This window comes from Lygodium microphyllum, chromosome 23 (assembly GCF_053477565.2).
Source record: "Lygodium microphyllum isolate KBCC chromosome 23, Lygodium_microphyllum_v1.1.10, whole genome shotgun sequence".
NCBI lineage: Eukaryota > Viridiplantae > Streptophyta > Polypodiopsida > Schizaeales > Lygodiaceae > Lygodium > Lygodium microphyllum.
In genome coordinates this window covers 64,451,830-64,478,276 of record NC_141157.1, presented here as the reverse complement: position 1 = coordinate 64,478,276, position 26,447 = coordinate 64,451,830, and the positions used below count along the sequence as shown (strand labels likewise).

Sequence of the window (26,447 nt, the reverse complement as noted above, 5' to 3'; positions counted from 1 at the left end):
GGCACTTTCTTCCATTCTCATGCACACAGTTTGGCATTGTAGGCCTCCTTATTGGTTCTTCATTCAGGCCTTGTAACAGGCTTCCCTTCTTGTTTTAAATTCTTTAATTTTGTTTTGCTTAAGATATTGACATTTTATCCCGAGGGGATTTACTGATAGAATCATCTTTCACATTTAAATTTACCCAAAAAACAAAAGGATGATGCTGAAGGGTGGCCAAAAATACCTTGAAATGCATCTGATGCTGCATCAATGGCAACTTTTGTTTCAGAACTTCCCATGCATGGAATATCTGTAAGAAGTTGTCCTGATGCAGGATTCTGAACCTGAAGAAACAAGGTTTATGTACAATGACATAATTATTCCCAAAGGTGAATGTGAGAATGCCAAACATGTTTCTTCAACATACACTTAGAACAACTGATGTTAAGAATAAATTCTGAATAGTGGCAAAAATCAAAGCTTGGAAGTGCCAATTTAGAGCATAAAAGAAAAAGGGGTGCTATAAATTCAATCTTTGTATCCACCCATTGTGCAAGCTCACAACTTGCTTTGCAATCTGAAACACTGATTTTGTTCCCCCTTAGCCTTATACAATGTATGCAAACTTCTCGCATAATTAATGAAGTGAATATCATTTTCCCATAAGGAATCATGTAGACAAGATTTTTGCTGCCCACATTATTTGCAATTACTTGGCAGCCTTAACCACCGCAATTTTTAGGAGCAACTGATTCCAAAACAGCAGGTCACTCAAAAAAGCAGCCAAACACCTGGACAGCATAAAAATGGATATGATCTTGTACCAAATGGAACACCACATCCTCACATGAACTCAAAGTCAGAAATCACAGGAAGTCTGAAAACTAAAAGTGTATCTATACTCAAAGAAAAACTGGCAATTGCAGTACCATACAAGGTATGGGTAATGAGTACAGTATTGCAATATACATTCAGGGTTTTGGTTAATAAGTCAAATAGTTTACGGAACTGATGAAGCAATTGTGCTTCTATAACAGTACCACACAATAGATGGAAGTGCTTGAGTTTGAACCTAGCAATAGTCAAAATGACAACAACTGCAGGCAAAAGTAGGCAAAAATGAACTGACCACAAAACATAAGACTGTACATGGAAGACAAAAGTAAGGCAAAATGATAGTGCATAGACTGAGCTAACATTCACAAAAATGACAAAGGTGCTTTGCATACATGCAAAGTTGGGATGACATATGAAACAGTCCAAAAAAAGAATGGAGCCAAAAGTCAAGCAAATGCCGAAACAGTTAACTAGATGGAGCCAAAAGGCGAGCAAATGCCCAAATAGTTAACTAAATAACTAATTGACTCAGGGGCAGTTACCAGTGTGTGTGAGAAACCACTTCTTCAGTTCACACACTTCATTTAGGGTTTCACACTCACAGCCCCAAAAAGGGCTGGTGTCCACATTTTGGCCACTTTTTCACTGGGCGCCCGCACAATGGTGTGCCACCCTAGACAGCTTATGCCTATAAATAGCCTATAAATAGGCAGTCACTTCATTCATTCCACCACTACAACCACCACTCTCTTCAGCCATTCTTCACCACCTTCTTCGGTCACCACCACCACTTCCCTTCCCTTCACCAGCCCCTTCCACTACCCTCACACCCCTTCAAGAGAACATTGCGGTTCATGGCTCGTGGCTACCTTCACCCTTCCTCTTCTGCTTCAAGCACCCTATTCCATCATCAGGCCTTGCGTTTGGAGCATCTTTCACATGGCCTCACCATGGCATCAGCACCCTTCTCCATTAGGCTCCACCTTCACCTACGTTTTTCAGTGTGGAGATCTTCTCCTTGCCTGGCGTCATCAGCTCTAGCTTGGCCTCAGCATCCTAGCCTCTGGCGACATTCTACGTCATCGAGCATCGGTGATTTCATCACTCATCTATCACACGGCCTACTGGGACCTACGTTTTTGTAGCTTGGCTCCTCCTCCATCACCTAGCATAAGTCATCCATCACAAGCGCTGTTGGGACCTGCGTTTTTGCAGCCTAGCTCCTCCTCCATCACCTAACATAACTCATCTCTAATAAAGACTGCTAGAACCTGCGTTTTTGTAGCCTAGCTCCAACTTCATCACCTGGCATTAATCGTCCATCACAAGGGCTGCTAAAACCTACCGTTTTACAGCCTGGCTCCTCCACCACCTAGCGTCACTCATCTATCACAAAGGTTGTTGGGACCTGCGTTTTTGCAACTAGACTCATCCTCCATCATCTAGCGTCATCATTATCTACCTGGCGTCAACATTTGGGCTGCTCTCCCTACGTTTGACAGCTCTAACACTGTAGGATTTGCGTTTTGCTACCCAAGTCACTCCCCGGCATCAGAGGACTGCGATTCACTCCCTCGACAACCGGTGATCATCTTCCATCTCCGACAACATTCCAAAACTACAATTCGCTCCCCTGATAATTGTCCTTCACCTTCCACTGATTACTTCAATAGCCCACTCCCCAAAAGATTGCATTCTGTTCCCTTCATTGTGTAGATTTCACAGAGGTATTGCTGCCTGATTTAGACAAGACAATGAGTTATCTTTTGAGCTTCAACTCCGCTACACAATCTTTTCTTCTGTAACGTGCACGCCTATCGGTTGTCTCGGCACACTTTTAGCGGTCCATCGGGAGACGAGTCTAAGCGACGCCGCCCGACACTCCCATGGAATGTCACAAGGTTTGTTGCCTAGGGTTTCCCGAGTCCACCTCGCAACAGAATGTCCGTGGCCGAACCCACTAGGATCGACCTGAAATTTGGGTTCCTAGGACCAAGGTCTCCTAACAGCATTCTAGCGTCAGGTTTTGGACATCCTACTTTATGCAGAGATACCCAATCCGAAGCAGATCCATAACGCACTTGGTTAAAAGAGAATGGGAAACGAGAGGGATGCACGCTCAACCTCTCTGCCCGTAGGGCATAGTCCCATTCTGGTCCCCTAAAACGGCATGAATTGGATTCTAACTTAACAAAACCTAAAGTCGAATGGCGATAAATCCTTATGAGGAGCCTCCCAGTTCTCTGGGACCACCCAGCTGTAGGACGGACCCGTCAGGGATTCCGTCCACCCACTTCCCTTGATAACTTTTTCTAATTAGGTCCTACCATATTTATGTGCGACATTTAAAATCAGTTTCATTAATTAAGCCTTTTTGGGAACAAAGTTCGTTCACGTAATTTACAGCACAGACACGAAAACAAAACAAATAGTTCTTTTGACAAACAAGTTCCTTAGCTTATCTTCAAGTTAATCTCTGTCTCCTGCCCATACATGAGAATTATGTATCCCTTCAGTCTAACAGAAGTACCTCGTCCAAATCACATGACACCAAAATTTCCATCCTTTATCTAGAATAGGATCTTCCAACGCCCTAGATGTTGGGCTCACGAGGATCTCCAACTCCATCCTGGACAGGCAAGGGGTGTCCAAGGCTCCACTTGACCCACAAGCGGTCTAGGAGTAAGATGTCATTTCCGTGGTTGGCCTTTTCACCACTAGACCTTCGGCTCGTGAATCGAGCAGTGACTTCTCGACGTAATCCGCAGTGCAATCTTGGAGATGATCCACCCGTGTAAAATATCCTTTCCTTAATTAATCCATTTAGGAATCAAGCACAATCAAGGCAATCAGCCTAATAACATCTTCCAGTGAAACATTCCTTTATTTTCCATGGCTACTTGTCATTTCTGACCCTTGCCATGCTTTTGGCATCAAACACAAGCACTTGGAATATTTATCCAAATCACAATGCAACAATCAATTGATTGTAAAAAGCATTTAGGGTGTTGTTCAATCAATCCAACAAAACTAATTGTATTTTTTCCAAACAATACAAGAATAGACGCGATAATAATTCCATTGCATATTCGCTCTCCCCCTTGGGATCAAAGAGCAATTCTATGCAAAATTTACTTAATACTTGTATGCACAATTTCTAATGTTATTCTTTTTACGATTACGCTATTCATAACCCTTGACCGACTGCTCTATCAACGAATAAACCATACGCAACTAAGTGCAAATCAACTTCCCTTGATACATGCACTTTGCAAACTCCATCTTTCAAATATGTGAGAAGAGACCTATCCCTTCCCAATGACCTATTCTCATACATCATACTATAGAGCCTAATAAAGTAAGCATCTATCAATTTAGAAATACATTACTTACGACCGGAACCGTAGTTGGATTGACAGTGATGCCTTTGTCAAAGTGCAGCGGTGCGGAAGCGTAGGACTGAGAGAGAGAGAACGCAGAGAGAGAAGGGAGAGAGAGAGACAGTGGACGATGAAGATCTGCTGTATAAAGAATGTTGAATACAAAGATATACACAGGCGCAGTGCGCTGGACTGCGTGTCTCCACCTCGACGATGCGACCTGCTGTCCACCTCGAAGTCTGCTGCAGTCTGCACTACCTGCTGTCTGAAATCTGTGAACAGAGACAGAGACTGCGCGTCACCGGTCTGTAATCTGCGTCAGAGAAGAAGTGTGTAGACTGCTGAAAGTGTCGACTATTAAATAGTCGAAATCTGCCACGAACTGGGGCGCCAGAAACAGGGCGCAGCCTGGAAACAAGTCGGCTGCAGCGGACTGGGCTGCAGACAGTCGGACTGCCACGTGGCAGTCCGACTGCACAGTCCGACTGACTGTGCAGGCTATGATCTCTAACACCCCCTCTCAGAGCCTGGACAGGGCAGAAGCCTGAGGGATCTGGAATGTTGCCGAAGTAGAGCCTGAGGAAGCGCCTTCGTAAACAAATCCGCAAGATTGTCCTCCATCTTGCAATACTCCACAGTGATGGTCTCATCCAGAAGCTTTTCTCGAATGAAGTGGTACTGAATCTCAATGTGCTTCGTCCGGGCATGAAAAACAGGGTTCCTTGCCAAGTCAATGCAACTTTCATTGTCACATCTCAGCAATGTAGGACGAGTCTGGGGGCACCCAAGCTCCTCCAACAATCTCCGAAGCCACACAACCTCGCATGTGGTGGAAGACGCGGCCCGATACTCCGCCTCAGTAGACGAAAGGGCTACCGTGGGCTGCTTCTTGCTACTCCATGAAATAACACCTGCACCCAAAGTAAAGCAGTAACCTGTAGTAGACCGCCTGTGGTCCACGTCACCGGCCCAATCCGAGTCGCTCCAACCTGCAAGTACAAGATCTGACCCATCTGTCCCTGCGGGGTAATGAATCCCTAAATCAGACGTCCCCCTCAGATACCGAAGTATCCTCTGAGCAGCCTGCCAATGCACCGTCTTAGGTTCACTCATGAACCCTGCCAAGAGCCCAACAGCAAAACATAGATCAACCCTCGTGTTGAGAAGCCAAATCAAAGACCCAATCAACTGTCGATAGCGGGACGCATCCGCCAAAGGAGAAGCTGAATGGGAAGTGGCCTTCCAGTTCGGATCCATAGGAGTAGAGAGGGCCCGACAGTCTTCCATCTCAAAAGACACCAAGAGCTCCTGTACATATCTCTGTTGAGAGATAAAGATCCCCCTCTGAGACTGATAAATCTCATGGCCCAAAAAGAAATGGAGTAGCCCCAAATCCGTCATCTCGAACGTCCGATGTAAAGCTGACTTTGTCTCCTGGACCTGCTGTGCATCATCACCTGTGACAATCAAATCATCAACATATAATACAAACAACACACAACCATCCTCGGAAGTGTGAACATACAGCTGCGGATCGGCCTTGGACCGCCGATATCCCAACTGAGACTGGAGGAACGAATCAATCTTCTCGTTCCAAGCTCGCGGGGCCTGCTTGAGGCCATACAGGGCCTTCTTCAACCTGTAGGCTTTCCCATCGGAAGAACCAAAGCCTGGAGGCTGCTCAACGTAGATCTCCTCCTTCAAATCACCATTCAGGAAGGCCGACTTCACATCCAACTGATAAACAGGCCATCTCCTATGGCCAGCCAAAGCAAGAACAGCTCTAATGGTTGCCATACGAGCTGTGGGGGCAAAGGTGTCATGACAGTCAATCCCTGGGCGCTGTGCAAAACCCTTAGCAACAAGGCGAGCCTTGTGCTTATCCAAAGTACCATCACTGAGATATTTGGTCTTGAAGACCCACTTGACTCCAATCACCTTCTTCTTCGAGGGGCGTGGCACAAGTGACCAAGTGCCATTCCTCTCAATAGCCTCCAACTCAGCTTCCATAGCTTTCTTCCATGGGGCGGACTGTAAAGCCTCCTTCACGGAGGTGGGCTCTCGATCCTGCATAAGACGGGACATCAAACAATAGTTGAAGAAAACAAGCTCCGAAGAATGCGCCTGGTGCCTCCGTGACCGCCGCGGACCATCCTGCGGTCCCCACTCCTCAGGAACCCCCTCGATCCCTGAATCACGGAGTGTGTCACGGGCCCAGCGAGGAGGAGGCCGAACCTCCCCTCGTCGTTCTCCATCAGCAGAAGACTTTGGAATATCCACCGGTGGTAACTCCTCAGAGGGGTCCGGTGGAACAGTAGACTCTGTGTCAGAAACAGAATCATAATCAAAAGGCACGGGCTCCAGTGGAACTGTAGAAGGAGCCCAACTCTCCCTTGGATCTCCAAGAACGGGATGCTCCTCACCCGTTGAAGTAGCCGGAACCTCCACAAACCGCACATCACGGCTAGTATATACATCCCGCTTGACAGGATCATACAATCGGTAGCCTTGGGACTGGGAGCTGTAGCCAACAAATACCTGTTTTCGAGAAGCCGCTTCAAATTTATCACGGTGAGCCTTGGGAATGTGAACATAGGCATCACACCAAAAGACCCGAAAGTAAGAAACATCTGGCTTCGTCCCAAAATAAGCCTCAAATGGAGTCATCCCTTCCACGGCCGAAGTAGGGGATCGATTAAGGATGTGGACTGCAGTAGCCACAGCCTCGGCCCACAGAACCTGAGGGGTCTGTCGGTGCTCCATCATGGTGCGCGCCATCTCGATCACACTGCGGTTCTTCCGTTCAAGAATACCATTTTCTTGAGGAGTATTGGTATTGGCAAACTCCTGGTGAATGCCTCTATCTGCACAAAACCGAGCAAACTCATTAGACACAAATTCACCTCCCTTGTCGGATCGCAAGGTCTTCAACTTCCGGCCTGATCGGTTCTCCTCAAAGAGAAGCCAATCCTTGAAGTGCGAGAAAGCTTCTGACTTGAGTGCCAAAAAATAGGCCCATGTCATCCTGCTGTAGTCATCCACGATCAGCATGAAGTACGAGCTCCCACGCAGGGACTCATTCCTCATAGGGCCACATAGATCCGTAGATACTAGCTCCATCGGGGAAGTAGACCGCCGCGAAGCTGTGTGGGGAATGGCATCCCTATGCTGCTTCCCCCGTATGCAGGAGACACATGGCTGCTGGCTCACCACTATATCCGGCAACCCTCGAACAAGCTGTCCACGCGACGCCTTCCGAAGATAGTCATAGTTCAGGTAACCAAACCTAGCATGCCATAACTCTGACTGTGACTGTGAGGTAAGAAGAAGAGTAGAGAGGGCGGTGGAAGACTTCAATTTGTAAATGCCGTTCTCCTCATACCCAGATGATAGAACCTTCCTCGATTCACAATCAAGGACTCGCACTGTAGTACTGTCAAACTCCACCAGAAGACCAAGGGAGCAAATCTTATGAACTGAAAGGAGATGGTACCCTAGACCTGGTACATGCAAAACCTCTGAGGTATGGGTACCACCTCGTCCATCCGGAATAAGCTGCATCTTACCCCGACCTGCAACAGAAACTGAAGAGCTGTCGCCAATGAGAACCTGCCCACACGAGGGTCGCAACTGGGCAACACCATCTGATGAAGGAGTCATGTGCCGTGAGGCACCACCATCAACAATCCACTCTCGAGCCTGGGGGGCCGTCATCGCAGCATCAGAAGCATTCGGTAAAGCGTCCTCAATGACAGCTAGATGAAGAAATGCAACTGATGAGGGTGCAGCCACTGCTCCAGAATCCTTGGTTTCCTTCTTCTTGGTGTCCTTCGTGTCTTTGTCAGGGCAATCCTTCTTCCAATGGCCACTCTTTCCACAAATATGGCATGTGGAGTCTTTGTCCTTGTCCTTCTCCTTGTCCTTCTTGGACTTGTTATCCCCCTTCTTCTTCTTTTGGTCCTTCCCCTTCTTCTGAGAGGCTTGACCTGTCAGCGCCTCCGACTTGGAAGCATTCTGTCCCTTTAACTGTTCCTCTTGGTCCAAGACCATAGGAACCAACTCTTCCCACCGAAGAGTAGACTCTCGCCCAGAAGCAATGAGGGCAGAGTAAAATGTACCGAATCGTGGCGGCAACTGGGACAGTAGTGTGATCGCCATGTCTTCGGAGGAGATCGGCTTCCCCGCATTCTGAACCTGCATTTGTAGCTGCCTTAGCTTGTTAATGTGCTCCCGTAGCGAAGAAGACTTATTTACGGACAAAGTCCGCATCTGTACCTCCAAAGAAACCCTCTTCATTAAGGTCATCCGATTGTACATTTGATCAAGCTCCAGCCATATCTCACGAGCCACCGTCAAGTGCTCGATGTGAGCGATCACGGCTGTAGTGCATGATAGAAAGAGAAAGGATCGAATCCTGGCATTCAGTTTGTCCCAATGAGACTGGGCCTTGGCCAACTCCGCACGAGCTTCGGAAGAGAGTTTGGACTCATCTCTTACCGAGGGCCGGTCAATCTCCTCCTGTACCAACTCCGCCAAATCATAGGACTCTAGAATGGCCAACATCAGGACGCGCCAAATGCGGTAGTTGTCGCCGTCGAGCTTCTGATCTGTAGGAAGAGCCGGTAAGACAGGCACCTTCCGGTCCATAATCGCCTGGAACTCCAAGTCAATCTCTGTAGACATCTTCACCTGCAATGCCTTCACAAACGCAAAAGCAGCCCCCTCTGACTGGGAAAACTCAGCCTGCTAAGGCTCTTCTGTGTCCTAAACCTTCTTCACCCGCCGGAGGCGATGAAAAAGCAAAACCTGCACTTGTAGGCTGAAAACTCAAACTTCCTCCGCGTCAAACAGCAGTAAACAGCAGCAAATCCACCACCTGTACTCCTTTCCTATGCGCCCACACTCGTTTCAGCCTTGTTTCAAGGCGCAGCCCTCCTGTCTGCCCTTAAACGCAAAAAACGCAAATTTGTGTCACGATGGAAACTCCTCTTCAGGTTGATTCTGCGCTCAGTCAGCCCTTAAACACTGCTCTGATACCATGTCAGAGTGCAGCGGTGCGGAAGCGTAGGACTGAGAGAGAGAGAACGCAGAGAGAGAAGGGAGAGAAAGAGACAGTGGACAATGAAGATCTGCTGTATAAAGAATGCTGAATACAAAGATATACACGGGCGCAGTGCGCTGGACTGCGTGTCTCCACCTCGACGATGCGACCTGCTGTCCACCTCGAAGTCTGCTGCAGTCTGCACTGTCTGCTGTCTGAAATCTGTGAACAGAGACAGAGACTGCGCGTCACCGGTCTGTAATCTGCGTCAGAGAAGAAGTGTGTAGACTGCTGAAAGTGTCGACTATTAAATAGTCGAAATCTGCCACGAACTGGGGCGCCAGAAACAGGGCGCAGCCTGGAAACAAGTCGGCTGCATTAAATGCAGCCGACTGGGCTGCAGACAGTTGGACTGCCACGTGGCAGTCCGACTGCACAGTCCGACTGACTGTGCAGGCTATGATCTCTAACAGCCTTCGCCCGAAGCTTCGTTGCTGGTTATAGGGTTGCCATCCACACGCGACATTCTTCGCTTGGAGGCCATCGTCCACAAGTAGACTCAAGAGATTAAGAAGGCGGAATAGATTCGAGACGGGAGAGCGTAAGAGAAGATGGCTAAATTGAGAATCAAGATAGAGGGAATTGAGCTAACTCTCTCCCTTGCAGCCTCTCGAGGTAACTCCTCTCTCTCTCTCTCTCTCTCTCTCTCTCTCTCTCTCTCTCTCTCAATGGATGTTATATTTATAAAGTACTAAACGACAAAAGAGTTACAAAAGTCATGGCAAAGACGCAGAGAAAATTGCCATATGCCAGGGAAGTAAGTCCTCCCGAGGGAGTAAGTCAGAGTGCCGAATGAGATCTATATGCCAATGCAAAAGACCTTTAAGCCTAGCAATATATCCCTGAACATTAGAGGCTGAATCAAAAAGAAAAGCATTCCGAATGGTCCAATTGTGCCAACAGCCCCAGTATCTAAGAAATTGAAACAAGATATTCATATGCGACTATGCCAGTATGGGGTATTTGAGCCGCACAAAAACCCAATCAAAAGGGCTTAGCAAGAAACCAACCACTGCTCGCCAAACCGCTGACAAGAGTGACCATATTTTCTTAGCGAGAGGGGAAAAAATAAATCGATGACGGGCCGATTCCACACTGGTGGTGCAAAAGAAACAATTGCCGTTGGAGATTCGACGCTTGGAAAGGGCTGAAGCAAGAGGATGACCACCAATCATCACCCTCCAAAAAAAGACCTTGCATTTGAAAGGTGTCTTGTTCAACCAGCCCTCCATCACAGTTACCTTCCACCATGACTGAGATTTACGCAATTCCCATACAGTATTAGCTTTAGTAACCAGCCATTGATGATCTTTAATCAGAAGATGATACACCTGGTTAGCTGAGGCCTTTTCCAAATTCAGCCGGCCTGCAAGGTCCCAGTCTTGCCAGGGACGATCGGAAGCAAGGGCAGGAAAGGGTTGTCTGCTCTGGAGCACCAGTAAAAGCTGTCCCCATAAATCACGGTATCTACGAGGGATCCTGAAAAGCCTCCTGGTTATACGAAACGATATCAACACATTGCGACTGGCAAGGGTGGCATCTGCAACTGAAGTCAAGCCCGAACGTGCCATGAGATTAAATTTTGGTCTGAGCTCATGTTTGCCTTCCCAAGAAAGTAATCACGAGGCTGCCAACAATTCCAGTTGAAAAGAGTTAGCAGCTAAGCGGTCCTCCGCTGGATGCCACTGAGCCTTCTGGAGAACCAATTTCCAAGAACATACCAAATGAGCAAGAAGGGATGAAGAAGGACTAAAAAACCGAGAGTCTGCATTAAGAACATGCCACCAGGAGCTCCGAATTTGGGTATTACCATGCACAAGCCGGTGATCCTCAAGAAAATAACGGGCTATAAAGACCCACGGGTGATGATCCAAGCACATGGCACGAAAAAGAGACCAACGGAGTGCCAGCATATGAGTTTCAGCATCCAAAAAAGTCCCACCACCCATGCATTTGGGGGTACATGCATGCGACCAAGAAATCCATGAAATGCTTCCATGCAAGAAGTCCTTCTTCCATAACATGAAACGAATGTACTGAGTAAGAGCATTCAATGTAGTAGTAATCCAAGGCAGCAATGGCAAGAAATATGTGAGCATTGGCAACATAATTGTCTGAGCCACTTTGAGGCGAACATGAAAGGGCCAAGCCTCTGACTTCCAATACAGAAACTTAGCTGCCAGTTTCTGTGAAATCCACTCTAGTAGTTGCTTTGGCCGAACATCAACACCCAAAGGGTACCCAAGATGCCTGACAATGGAACCACGGGGAACAACCATTCCCTGCCAGTCCAATGACTGCAAATCTGACTCCGTGCAACTGAGAATGGCTGATTTCAAAGCATTGATATGAAGACCAAAAGCATGACCAAAGAGAGTCCAAACATCTAATGCTTTGCGAAGATTATCCTTGTCCGCAAGCAAAATCATAAAGCTATCATCAGCCAAGGATTGACTAATGAAGTGCTGTCCAAAAGGAAGAGACAATCCAGCCAACTGAGTAGAAGCTACCATATGAGATAACATCAATAGAACCGGATAGTCGCAAGGGCAAAAAAGAGAGGACTCAAAGGGCAACCCTGTCTCACAAAGCGTGCAAGGACAAATGGCTCGGTAACACCACCATTCAGCATAACTCGTGAAGAAGCCGCAGCACTAATGGTGTAGATCAAACGAGACATCCGAGTACCAAAGCCCATAAGTCTTTTCCAGGTCCAATGGAATCAATACCACCTCCTAATTAGAGTGCCTTGCATAGTCAATAGCCATTTGCACATTTAAGACATTATGCAGAATGTTTCGGCCCTTAATGAAACCATATTGAAGAGGATGCACAATGGCAGGAAGATGCTTATGGAGCCGATTCGCCATCACTTTGGAAAAGATTTTATACATCGAACCCATCAAAGAAATTAGTCGCCAATGTTTCAACATAGACGGCGAAGGAACTTTTGGAAGCAGTTTGACAAGACCTTCTTTCCATGAGGAAGGCATGAACCCCGTTTCCCAAACCTGCTAAAACATAGCCGTCAATGGTTTCACCAGTTGGGTAGCAAAAACCTCAAAGAATTCATTGGTGAGACCATCCCAACCGGGACTTTTATCCTTGGGCAAGTGTAACAAAACATCCATAACCTCCGTCTCACGAATATCTGTCTCCAAAGTAGTTTGCATGTCATGTGGAACCTGATTGCGGACCAAATCATAGAAAAATGAGTGGGCAGGAGTAATTTGGTTGGTCAGAAGGTGAAGAAGTAGAACCAAGAAGGTCTAGAAAATAATTCCTACACATATTCACAATAGTCTGAGGATCAATGACCATTTGACCTTCTGCACCCTGGAGTCTAGTCATATTCTCTCGAGTAGGAGATGCATGGAGAGCTCGAAAGAACTTATGAGTCTGGCAAGCACTATCTTGCAAATTCTCAGTCAAATTTTACAATTTGGCCTGCTGATAAGATTTCAACTGAAACTCTTTAATAAGATCAGCCAAACGCATAGCCAATGGCAGCAGAAATACATCATCTGGAGTCTCCACCAGTAGAGAACGAACCAAAGCCAGTAATTCCTCCGCTGCTTGTCGACGCCGCCGACAAAGAGAGGCATGATGGATCCCATAGTGCCGAACAACCCGCTGCACATTAGAGAGCAATCGTTCAAAAGAAGCATTGCCCTCAAAGGAGAAGTCCAATAAAAATCTATCAATCAATTGCTACATATAACCCTGAAAGATTGAATGCTTCAAATAAGACGAGTTGAAACGCAACGGGAGTCTATCTAGAAATTGCTTAAAAGGTGCAATGGGTTGTACAAGCATCTCAAGCTGTAGACGAAAATGGTCCGACAAGGCATATTGCTACAACACTTTCATTTCCAACATCTCAGGAAGAAAAGCATCATCTTGTGAAGCATTAGGCATAGTATCCGCCATGCCAGCATCAAACCTTTTACCTTTTTTGGCACGTACATCTACCCAGTCATTGTCATGGGAATCCAAATCCGAAACATGTTGTTTACCTTTATCCAAAACTTTAGGTAGCTGGGTTGCATCCTGCGACGGAGCATCAAGCACCATATCTTCCATGGGAGGCAAAACATGCTCAGCATCTGAAGTCGGTTTCTTTGCTGGGCATTCGGCCATAAAATGCCCCAATTTTTTCCCGTTAGAAGGTGCAAAATTAATTGGAGCAAGAGCAGCTACCATGGCCTTGGCGGGAGCAGCAGTTGGTATTGGAAACACATTTGGTTCCTTGATAACTTCTGTGGTGTGAAATCTTTCATTACGCGAGTGCTTTGTTACTTAGGGCTAGCATAGAGTTTCCTTGTGCTACTAGTCCCTTTAATTTTAAACAACCGCAAACTCTATATGATATGCAGCATCAAACATCAACATTTAACATACTTCAACGCTCAACAATCCCCCTACTCCCTACCATTTAAGATTTTGCATGCATTGATAGGCGTAAGGCATGGTTTTTATGTATTTTCCTTTATTGAAAGTAATAAAAACTCACTCTTACAAAGAAATGGGGCTGAACTTATTTTTCCTTATTTTTATGATGCGAAAACCTAAATTTCTCCAGCTATTTGCAGGGCGCTCTCTCTCTCTCTCTGCTGCCACAGTCTGCCCGAAAGCAAAACAGGATGCCACGAACAGACCTTGTGCAGGTCAGATGCAATGCCACAATCCGCAAGTAAGACGACCTTCAAGCCTGTCAACAGTCGCAGGAACACAGGCGAGCTCCCAAGGCAGATGGGCACAGGAAGATTGTCGCAGCGATAGCCAGTGCAGAGCAGAGTGTCGGGGCAAGATAGCACAGCAGGGTGTCAGGGCGGGACTGCCAGTTCACAAGATGGTTCCAGCAGCAGCTATTCACAGGTGGACGAGGGCAGGGCTCGAGCAGGGCAGAACAGACCCTGCACTAGTGATGGAAGATGTTACGCACCGCGGCACAAGGCAGGTACACAGGACTGCTGGTCAGGGGGAGCACGTCTGATGCAAACTGTGCTAGAAGGTAACGGCAAGGTTATGATCAGGTCGGTACAAGAGTTGCAACAGGTCGCCATGGTCACAACAATCACTCTCTGTCTCTATCTCTATCCCTCAGGCCCTCACCATCCTCCCTCAGCCCTGCGCTCCCTCCCTCAGCCCTGCGCCATCTCCCGGCATCTCTCTCTCTTCCCCACAGCAGGTCACGCCAGTACAGGGCAGGCGTGCCATCATTGAGGCCGTGGTCTGCACAACGTCTGCAGTAACCTGCGCTCAGGTCCTGGTGTTCTGCCCAGGACTGCGCCTTCTGCACCCAGGTTGTGGTCTGCATTGGTGCTTCCGCCATCACGCCATCGACGCCCACTCGGACCAACCGCTCGTCCGAGTCCCCAAACCTCTCGTCCGAATCCCCAACACTCCTCGTCCGAGTCCACTCAAAATCGGACGCCCTCTCGTCCGCCGACTCGGACACTGCCACGTGGACTAAACCCCTTGTCCGAGTCCCCACAATCGGACGTCCCTCGTCCGAGCCACAATCGGACGTCCCTCGTCCGAGTCCCCGCCCTCGTCCGACTCGGACACTGCCCCGAACGTCCCTCGTCCGAGTCCCCGCACAATCGGACGCCCCCTCTCCACGTGACCACGCTCCTCGTCCGAGTCGACAACTGGACCATACCGTCCGAGTCGCCGGACCACGCACGCCAGCCCGCCCCTACCATCGCCCTCCCTGCTCTTTCGACAAGAGCAGTCGCCATCTCTCCTCTCTTCGTAGCAGCCGCCCCCCCCTCCCCCGCCCTGCTACAGGCCTCCCTCACGCCCCGGACTTGGCACCGCCCATCACGCATCCGCCACCACAATGAGGCCAAATGCACACATCCCCTGAGCAAGCCCAGGAACCGTGAGGAAGGGATGGGCTCGAGCAAGACATCCCCGTCACCAGGCAACCGCACAAGAGGGGAGAAAAATGAGAAATACTCACCGATTTGGAGCAGCATTGACAAGATGACAGACTACCACACAAGGAAAGGCATGGAGGCCCTCCGAGATGTATGCAAGGCGCATGACCAAGACATCAGCAACATCAAGGAAATCATGGCAGCAATGTGCACGGAAACTGCACACCAAATCAAGGAGGAAATAAGCACGAAATTGCAAGAATGGAAGAACGAAATCTACGCCGAGATCACATCACACCTCACCTCCTGGAAGGTGGACATTGAAACGTCCCTCCAGGAGAGAAACAGGGTGATCGAAGAACTAAGGCACGAGCTCGATGAATATAGAAACCAGCTGGACCTACTCAAGGAGGAAGGAGAAATCACCGAAACAACGCCCACCAAGGTGCAAACCGAGATCAACGAGCTGAAGACACAAGTAACAAAGGAGCTCAACACATGGGCGAATATAGTGAAACAAGCACAAGCCGAAGTCGCCGAGAACTCCAAATGGATTGAGGTAGCCAAGAAGTCACCAACAAAGGAGGAGGAGTTTGTGAATGCAGCACTGGAGGAGGAGAAAAGGAGAAAGCTTAGAGCACTCCACATCCGGGTGGTCGGATGGAAGGAAGGGGATAGCCCCCTGGCAGACGCCAAGCAGATATGTGAAAAGCTGGGAGTAGAGGACCCTCAAATAGTGGAGAATGCATGGTGCATAGGGAAAGACCTCACCAAGGGAAGGCCTCTTATCCTCAAATTTGCCAACTTAGAATCCAGATGAGCCTTCCTCTCTAAAAGGACAGCTCTAAAAGGGGAAAAAGTCTACCTGGAGGATGACCTCACACCCGCACAGGTGGCACACCGTAAAGAATGCAGTATACAGAGATGGTCATGTCATCATCACAGACAAACACCAATGACGGGGCGCAGCCTATGAGACCCACCTGAGGTTTGCAGTGTGGAACTGCAACGGAGCTATGAAAACAGATGCAGGATTATTCCAGGAGACCTTCACCGGCAAGGACATTGTCCTCTACACAGAAACCCACCAAAGCCCAAGCACCTACTTACTAGAAGTGAGGGGATATAGATAGGAGACGGCATGCCGCCCTAGAGCCCGAACAAAAGGAGGGACCCGAGGGTCCGGAGGGGTGGCTGTGTTGTACAGGGAGGAGTTACAGCCCATGGTGCAAGTCATGCGAAAAGATGAGGAAGCCCGGTTCATGTGGATCCGGATACACACAGATCGCCCCCGAGACATATACATGGCGGTGTGCTATTTCCCACCAGCACACTCCCCATACGCATCACCGAAGGGCGAGTCACCATACCTACCGCTGTACAAGGATATCATGCACTACTCCAGCTTGGGGGATGTCATGTTGGCCGGAGACTTCAACGCACACACAGCACAGAGGCAGACCCCCTTCTTTGAGAGCGAAGACCACATGTACAAAGAGATCACACCGGAGGAGATAGGACTCAACCGGGCATCACAGGACACAGTTGAATGCACAGAATATGGTGAACACCTACTGGCGTTAGGGGGGGCACACGGACTAGCCATCCTCAACGGTCTCGACAAATGGCCCGGGTCGAATGCCCTCACATGCTTCCCACACAAGCACGCGGCCAATTGCATCGGACGGGGGGTACATGGAGCACCCACACAGAAACTGGGAGCAAGCACAGTGGACTATATCCTCGGCCCCCTATCACTTATCCCCGACATCCAGTCCTTTAAAATATCACCTCGCCCACTCGCAGTGGCTGCCGACCATGCCTACCTGCAATTTGACATAACCTGCAGGTATGACCTAACCCCCCCAGCAAGCAACCCCCCAAGATTCCCCAGGTACCACTTTACTAGGCTAACTGCGAGCGCATACTCCGACCATCTCTACTGGCGCCTGTAGGAAATGGACCCCCACGCACCCCTGGAGGAGGTCACAGCACAGTTGGCGGGCACACTACACACCTCGGCTGCCGAATACTTCCCCCACACATCCCCCCACTCCACCCCTCCGAACAAGAATGTCCCACAGAATAGCTGGTACGACGCACAGTGCAGGGAAACCCGGCTCCGTCTTCAACAGGACGAAGCACGGGGAGTACACACGCATAAACAGGCACGCTTGATCTTTCGTCGTCTAGTGCGACGGAAGAAACGAGCCTACCTCTCCAAAGTGGAACACGAATTCTACCAGCTATTCTTAGGACAGGACAGCAAAGAGGCATGGAAGGCGTTTTAGGAAGCCCGAGCCCAGACGCCCATCACCTCCCTGGACACTTGGCACGCATATGCAACCCCACTATAACAAGTACCCAAGCAGCCCCAACTACCCCGGCCCCAAGGGAGCAGACCCGGATCATCCATATTCTTCAGCACGGAGCGGGTTCGGGATGCCATTGATAGACTCCAAAATGGCCGTGCCCAAGACCACGAAGGCTTGGTAGCAGAGCATTTGACCCATGCCAAAGACATACTGGCACCTCTCCTAGCACACATGTTCAACAGAGCCCTATGCGAAGGCTTCCCTGCCAGCTGGTCAGCCAACACCATAATACCTATCCTGAAGGCTGGAGACCCCATGGTTCCCACGAACTACCGAACAGTCATGGTTGGCCATGTACTAGCCAAGCTCTATGGATCCATACTGGACCACGAGCTGAGCAAGTGGGCAGAGCAACACCAGCATCGGGCGGCAGGACAAGCAGGGTTTAGGAGGGGGTTCTGCATCCTTGACCATATCCTCACACTGAGAGCCATCATAGAGGAGGGCAGAGCACATGGAAGACGGGTGTACTGCTGCTTCGTGGACTTCCGCAAGGCCTTTGACACAATCCCACGAGCGAGGCTCATGCAGAGACTACAGGAACTGAAGGTCCCAACCGAAATGCGATGGGGGATACTCGCACTATACGAATCGGTAACGGGCCGAGTTCGGGCACCAGGAGGGCTATCAAAGGAGATAACCAGCACCATCGGAGTCAAGCAGGGATGCCCACTCTCACCCACCCTATTTGGCCTCTACATTGATGAGATCTCAGAGTACATAGATAGATTGGGCGAGGAGGGATCGAGCCTGGGAGGGACACTAATACCCATCTTACTATATGCGGACGACATAGTCCTCATCTCCAGCACACCCGAAGGGCTACAGCGCCAACTGGACACACTACAAGCCTTCTGCCAAGACAAAGACCTAACTGTGAACCTGGGAAAAACCAAGGTCATGGTGTTCAACACGTCAACCCAATGGCTCCGACGGTCAGTACCCCCCTTCACATACGGCGGAGAGACCGTGGACGTGGTCCAAAGATACGTCTATCTAGGGATTACATTCTCTAGACCGAGATTTACCCTGAGAAAAGCAGCAGAAGATAGACTAACCCGAGGCTATGCAACCCTCGGGTCAATGGAGAACCAATGTGCCTGCATACAGTTCCAGGAACCCCGGACAAAGCTCTGGCTTTTTGACACCTTGGTCACACCAGCCCTCCTATACGGGGCTCCCATATGGGGGTCCAGTCTCTACCACACACGGAGGGCCCCACAGGATCAGCCACTACCTAAGGAGGAGGCCACCTATGTGGGATGGGAGCAGATGGAGAGACCCTTAATACTTATGATCTCACGGATGATCCGAAGCAAGCCCTCCGTACCACACGAGATCATCCGCGCAGAGCTGGGGGCACCGGCCCTCGTGGCTGAGGCCCTCTTCCAGACCGTGACCTTCTTGTACCGAATATGGGACCTACCCCGGCACCAGTACCCCAGACTCGCCCTGGAGTCATCCAAACAGCTAGCAACACAAGGGGACATTGAGTGCTGGTATGCCCGAACAGAGACCTGGCTACGGCTCCATGGCCTACACGTGGACCACCTCCCCCCACTACAATATAGCCTAGACTGCCCACACCTGGAGCTCAGCCGAGAGGAGGTGAATCGCATCATCAGAATGGATATCATCCAGACAGACACAACCAGGACATGGGTGACCCCCACGTCGGAACTAGGAACCAAGAAGGCTTTCTACCGAGAGCACTTCCTGCACATCTCCCCGGATGGCTTCATCACCCGCCCAAGCTACATGGACACACACCTGTCTCACGGGGTCAGAAGTGCCATTGGACAGATCCGCACGTCCTCACACCAACTACAGGTCGAAACGGGCAAATACGGGGCCAACCCCCTCCCCCCAGAAGACCGAATCTGTCAGCTCTGCCATCTCGAGCCAGAGACAGAGAAACACTATATCTGTAGATGCCAAGTGTACTACGAAATCCGGGGACGCTTCCACTGCCTATTCAGCAAAGGATTCGGACCACTCTCCAAGGTGATGGAATTCAAAGACCAGAGATGCCTGGGGCTCTTTCTACTGGAAATACGACGCCACAGAGACCACCTCCTACGAACCACGTATGTCATGAATTCTCATTCGTTATTTTATGCCTTGCAAAAGAGATCAAAATCTGCAAAACAGAGGTTAGTAATAAGATGCTTCATAGAAAATGAGACTGAAATGAAAAAAACAATCCAATGAGTGTGTACGTATGAGTAAATGTTGCAGAAGACTTAATAAGGAAAGACTAAGGATGTGGCTACCAGCATGTACGTCCATCCGCTCATCGCTTCCAAGGAAACGATTGATGAGGTGAAGAAGGGTCCAAGATGGAGGTGCAAAGGACGACCTAGGAATGGATACACATATTGCAATGGGTGAGGAACTAGCAAACCAATCAACTAATCCTTCAGGAGTACTGAAAGATATAGGCTACTAAGGCTATCCGCGTGCCACACGTCCGATGACCACTAGGATAGAAGGAGTAGATGGGGCAGCAACGGGAGGCATAGCCCCATTGGACTGTTCAACAAGAGTAGAGACAATTGCAATAGTTTACTAAGGTATCTTAGGAGGAAGACCCTAGGCCTTGGTACGACACTACTCGTCCACATGGCTTGATCTCTGACAATGTATGCAAAACCTATTTTTCTTAGGGAGTTGTTGCCAAATGGGTTTTGGTTCTTTGTTTCCGTTAGAGAAAGGGGTGTTATCCTTGTTTTGGCTTGCCTTCACATCTTGTGAGTTCTTGCCGCCTCCAATTTTTTCTTGCAAAGAAGAGGCAACCAGACCCCTCTCAGGATAAGAGTATGTGGAGGACTTCTTGTAAACTTAATAATGCAGCCTTATGTAACGTGAGAACTGACATTATTGATTGGTTTGGAAGTGGTTTGAGAGTGTTTTGGATAAGATGAAATGGTTTTGATAAACTCATGATATTTTTCCAACTCATAGAAGGTCAGAAATCGAGGCAACAAGATAATGCGCTAAATGAAAGGAAGTATTTTTCAAGCAGCTTGTTTAAGAAGAATGTAACCCGATTGTCATATGACTTCAGTGAGCTTGGAGCTATTCGCATGGGTATGGAATATAGTTTTGTTAATTGTGATTGCATCAAAGTGCTACTATTTATATTTTTAGAGATGATTGTTTATATGTTTCATTGCAGCCAACATATGGGCTCTAATAGAATGAATGTACGAAAAATGAAAGAGGTGGCAAGGGGACAAGAGATGCATGTTGCTAAATGTACAAGAGCTGCAAAGATTCGAAGAAACACAAGGGCTACTTCGGGTGCTTCGGACTTTAAAAAACTTGAGGCCAAGATGAATGAGTTGATGGAAATGCAGACGAGTCAGCTCCTTTATTTCTAGTTCTAGGTGCTTATTTTCGTGGGAGTTGAAGGTGCACATTTTTCTAAGGAGATGCGATTTTCCCTACTAAAATACTAGGCGCTCCGCGTCTAGACTCGGGCGGGCGCGATTTTTGCAGGCGGGGGTGGGTGCTGGACGCGTGGCACCCAACCCCGCGTTCTACTTTTCTTTTTGTGGGGAGGTGGGGGGCTGCCACATGGCACCCGTCCCCCACCTCTCCTTAACTAATAGTATAGATTTTTCCCTTGAGGGACAACCTGTCTAATGCAATCACTAAAATAGAAAACCATTAAATGCACCTGCACCAAACAGACATATAGCCCTCTTGGCCTAAAGGAATATAACAGTTCCACAACCAACAAATTGGCCCTCTTGGTCTTATGAAATAAAACATTAGAACCTAACTGAAATGGCCCTCTTAGCCTTATGAGATAATCAACTTTACTACCATTCAATAGCGTATGTGGTAGTAGTGGAAAAATCAGCAAGTAACCATTGATATTCGGCCATCTTGACTTTCATCATCCCCTTTCTTAATAGAAAACTCCTAAATCTCAAAATCCAGACTAATACGTTGAGTGTCTCTTAGTGTATGCAACCTTAGCAAAAGTTCTAGGTATATATCATCCACTCACTCCACGGCCATTGGGACTAGTTACACAATGAGTCTCAAGCCCATATGGAGCTTTGTTACAATTTTTACTTACCTTGTTTTGGGCCCGGACGCCGGGGGCGGGAAGGGGGGAGAAGGAAGGGAAGAGAGAATTTTTCACGATGCAGACAGGCAGCCCTAGATAGCAATACATTCCCCCTCCACAGCTTCTTTGCCCCATACCCCCCAAACTGCCTTGAGAGGTTTGTACGTTTGTTTGTCTTGAGATATAGAGGCAACTCCAGCTAGACTCTTGAGCACTCTTACTTCTTTGTAGAATTTTTATGAGTAATATACTTTCCCACTTTTTTTACTGCAATTTTTCTTTGAAAAAAAAACTAGGATTCATGCAACAAGGGTGTGTATTAATTATTGATCGTGTGTCACATAAATAGGAAACGATTTGTCATGCAAAACTAAAGAATCCCTTGATTACCTCTACTAATCAAGGCACCTCTCCTAAACATTCTCCACCTGTCTAAGGCTGCCTGAATAAAACCACAAGCTATCCATAATTTGCCCACCCATTACATGTCTATTGAGCATATGCATAATCTACCATGAGTACAATTTGATTGAAATATAAGAGCTAAATGTCCTGGTCATGACTGCCTTCTAGATAGTGGCCAACAAAAAGAAAAATCTCAATATAATGCTATAATGCTTTTTCAAAAACTACCTTTTTTTCACCTCTATTTCGAGGTGTTAATAATAGAATTTTATTTTCTAGGGGGGGAAAAGGCTAGATAACATGATTCATTCACTTGCCTTCATTGATTGGCATATGCCTTTTGTCAATCCTTGGCGGCTTGAATATCTTGCCTTATAAATTTCACTTTTTTTGATCCATTTATTCCAGCATTTGCCTAAATTCTTATACCCATAGGGTAGGATCAAAAAAATTTAATGGTGTAAGACAATCTTGCCCATATAGTGCCTAAAAGGAGTCATTTGAATACTTTGATGGTATGATGCATTGTAGGCAAATTCAACTAAGGGTAGAGGTATTGGATCCACCATTTGGGTTCCCTATTACAATAAGCTCTGAGTATGTCCTCAATAACTTGATTGACCCACTCTGCTTGACCATCAGTTTGGGGATGGTAAACAGTACTAAAGCAGAGCTGGGTTCCTAGAGCTTCGAACAAACTCTTCCGGAAATTTCACTGAGGACACCACACAAAATGAGTGGTACTAGCCCCCAAAACCACAATAGCTCAAAATGGTTACACGGAACAGAGTCTGAGTTTCCTAGAAATGATAGGATATCACTTTTTCTTAATAAGAGCTGGTTAGACTGGTTATGAAGTAAGACAAGGTATAAGGTAACCAATAAACCATTTCCACATCAATTCAAGAAACCATGCAACATGTGTTCTAATAATTTATTGTATGCCAACAATAGTTTATCCTTCCATCTCTTCCTAATGCACCCAAAATTAGTGTTCAGAACTAGGGCAAAGTTAAATCTTGAGAAGTCAGCGGAAAACCAAAATAATCTGACAAAAGTCTGAAAATGATCCCTAGATATGATCATGCAACTTTATTATGTAGAACCATTATTGCAATGGTGAATGTGAGTCAGAGGGAAATTGTTTGAACAAGGGACTCCTAGATTTTGTTTTGTCTAGCACAACAATACATTTAAAATTTACCAGCATCAGTGCAAAGAGAATACCTGCAGAGTTTTACCATCTTGGGCCTCAACCCACTTTCCTCCAATCAAACCTTTTGAGTGCCACAATCCAGCCTTCTTTATGTCACTTACAGGATCATTCAGTGAAGTTGTCAATGCCCGTATCTGAAGAGGAAAAACAAATTGACTTTCAGTTAGTTGCATCAGTAGAAAAATGCAAAACAAGATTCCAGTCATTTTTATTTAACATAACAAGATCCTTTGTTTTACAAATAATGTTAAACAAACTTTCAAATTGTGTTGTTCTTTGAAACAAGATTTTGATGGAACAACAAACCCATATGTTAACCTATTTTCCACAGCCATCTCATTGGAGAGAGAGAGAGAGCTACAAACAAAGTCAAGATTTAAAAATCATTTCCACTTTGAATGTATTACATTTAGAAACATATTGAGGTGCACCATGTCCTACTACACCATAGTTTTACCATATGCTTCCATACAGCAAACACAAACAGGTATGAAGGTATGGTTGGAGTGTGTTTCAGATCTTGGGGCTGAATCATATGTTGCCCTAATTTCAATCCAAAAAATAAAGAAGCATGTAATCGAAAGTAGTCATTTATACCATATCGACAACTTTGATTTAACAAGTTTGAGTAAAAGATAAAACTCAAGACTTAAACTACACATTCTGTCTCTACAAATAGCCTAATATGACTCTCCCAAAAGCAAAATATGTTTTTTCCAGCCCTTCAAAAACAGACAAGTATGATATAGTTTTTCATACTTCCTTTCAAATATCTGTAATCTCATTCAGTTGCATCTAGTGCAACTATGATTGCAACTTTTTAAAATTGTATTGCTCCACAAATTTTGAATTAGCTGCAGACTCAACAAAGGACTTTAGATAAGATACGAAATGAAGGGAGAAGGCCAATAATTCAATTCCACACCCCCCTTTTTAATCCTCAAAGGAGTATTTGCTTTTATCAGATCCGCATTGGAGTGACAAACTATCATGATGAGGGCGAATGACTACGGGCTGATCACATTGTCGAGGTTTGCTTCATCTTTATATGGTGTGCCATGAATCCAAAAAGGAGCTGTTTTAGTAGAGACCAAGGCAATGAGCTGACTAGCCCTCATATGACTATTGTTGAAAGAAGATTCTGAAGCTGCACCTTAATAAGAAAGCTTTGTGCAATTTCTCCATGATTGAATGGGTTTGAAGGGTGTTCCAAACATGGAAGAATTAGGTTTCTTGGTTATGTGCAGTAAGGAAATCAGTCAGAATAAAAATCTCCTCAACTTTTAGGAACTTGATAACAATTTGTACATTACTGTCAAGAATCTACCAGATGTCCTGACTGTTGCTGCGATGTGCGATTTGGGTTTTCCACAGCTGATTCTCACAAGAAATTGTACAACAGCCTATCATAAGACTTCAAGACCCTCTTTCAACAATAGCCAAGAGGGTAAAATTTGGCTCCAACTTAGCTGATTCTCACAGGAAATCGCTCCAAAAAACTCGAAGGAAAATGGGGCAACAATTGTAAAACAAGAATAAAATCGGAGATGCAAACTAAAAGCTCGGAACACCGGCGGTTGTGGCTATTAGAGTGTATGTGGACGTAGGAACGTGCAAACAGAAGATAGAACACTCAAGAGAGCAATGATGAAGTCAAAGAAGAACTCAGATCTGTGGTGAAGAAGGCTAATACAAATTACAATGACAGCCCATGCACGTGCTACAGAGTGTAGATGCATTTACAACCCTAGGAGTGTGAGGGTTGAAGGTCAGGTTCCAGCTAAAATTCTACACCCTACTTCTATATGCACAAGACTTATAGCCTAGGAGAAATGTGTATTGGAGGAGGAACCACTTTACTCTACATAGGTTCATTTGGATCTTTTCTCGTGGATGAGTGCACAATGTTGTCATATGCAAACACTCTAAGAGATTTGGTCACCTTCAAAACGGGTACAGGCATGTTCAGAGCAGATTTGGGCAGTTTAGGCAGTTTTACCACGTACAAGAGCAGGTTGGGCAGCAGTTTTCCAGTCATCAGTAGTTTGGGCAGATTTCTGGCAGGCAAATCAGGTCAGGCAGGCTGGGCAGGTCAGGCAGATATGCCACAGGCAGCATTTTTCCGTGTTATTTTATTGCTTTTTTGAGCAGTCAACCTGCTTTCAGCAGCAGTAGGCCAGTTTTTACTGGCCGACCTAATTGTGATTATTTTATTATTTTTCCATATTTAGGACAGGCATGCCATTAGTCACTTTCATTTTTTCTTTATGCAGAGGATGAGAAAGCAAAGTTAGCTAAGGTACAAGCACATTGGGATAAGCTGAATGGTCGCATTTGCTCAGTCCTCTCTCTCTCTCTCTCTCTCTCTCTCTCTCTCTCGCATTCCAGCCATGATTGCTCATATTGAGCATCTAACCAATGTTCATGAGATATGGCTGGAGTTAAGACCATATCTACAGTAGAATGACTGTCATGAAGAGGGTATCTTTGGAGGTGCAGATGCAAACTTTGATCCCAAACAAGTCCACTTCCACACGTGAGCATCTGAACAACCTTCAACGGTTACACATGCAGGTTCAAAATGCAGGCAAGGTGATTACCTCTGAGGACATAGCATTCCTATGGTCATGGACCAAGAGAAGCAATTGAAGGGTAATAGTTCTCCAAAATCTGAGGTTCTTGTAGGTCAAGCTTCCCAAAAGAAGGGGAAGAAGAGGATGATAAGAACAAGAAGGACAAGGAGTCTATTTGCCATATATATGGTAAGATAGGTCATTGGAAGGACTATCTTGACAAGGATAAGAAGGACACCAAGGAGGAGGAGAAGACTACGAATGACTCAGAAGTGGCAGTTGCTCCTTCATCAATGGCAGTCTTTCTACATCTAGAAGCAATTGAGCCTTCTATATAGGATTCATCTAATGCAGTGTTGATGGCCCCACAATCTCAAGAGTGAAATGTGGATAGTGGCACTTTCCGCCACATGACACCTTCTCCATATGGTATTGCCTATATGCATTTGATGCATTGACACATTCTGATTAGTGGAAATTCCTTAATTCGCGGATACAAGGCAAAGGTGATATGTAACCTATTCTGAATGGGCATAGCGGTGCCCACACTTTGGAGTTTCTTTATGTAATAGGCTTGGGCTATCATCTTCTTACCATCAACAAGATTTCTGG

The 26,447-nt window shown here is 46.9% G+C and overlaps 1 protein-coding gene and 1 pseudogene across 3 annotated transcripts in view; one reads left to right on the top strand and one right to left on the bottom strand.

The window, feature by feature from the left end:
- Positions 1-26,447, bottom strand: part of ALDH5F1 (aldehyde dehydrogenase 5F1) — a 192,626-nt gene that overhangs the window by 154,885 nt on the left and 11,294 nt on the right. For all 3 annotated transcript variants that reach the window (XM_087664337.1, XM_087664338.1, XM_087664336.1), the window contains exons 2-3: positions 23,274-23,396; positions 227-326 (exon numbers count right to left, since the gene is read on the bottom strand). In XM_087664337.1, the coding sequence (XP_087520463.1) occupies positions 227-326; positions 23,274-23,396 (223 nt within the window). The remainder of the gene's footprint in view (positions 1-226; positions 327-23,273; positions 23,397-26,447) is intronic.
- On the top strand, positions 16,409-20,943 carry LOC148016272 (uncharacterized; annotated as a pseudogene).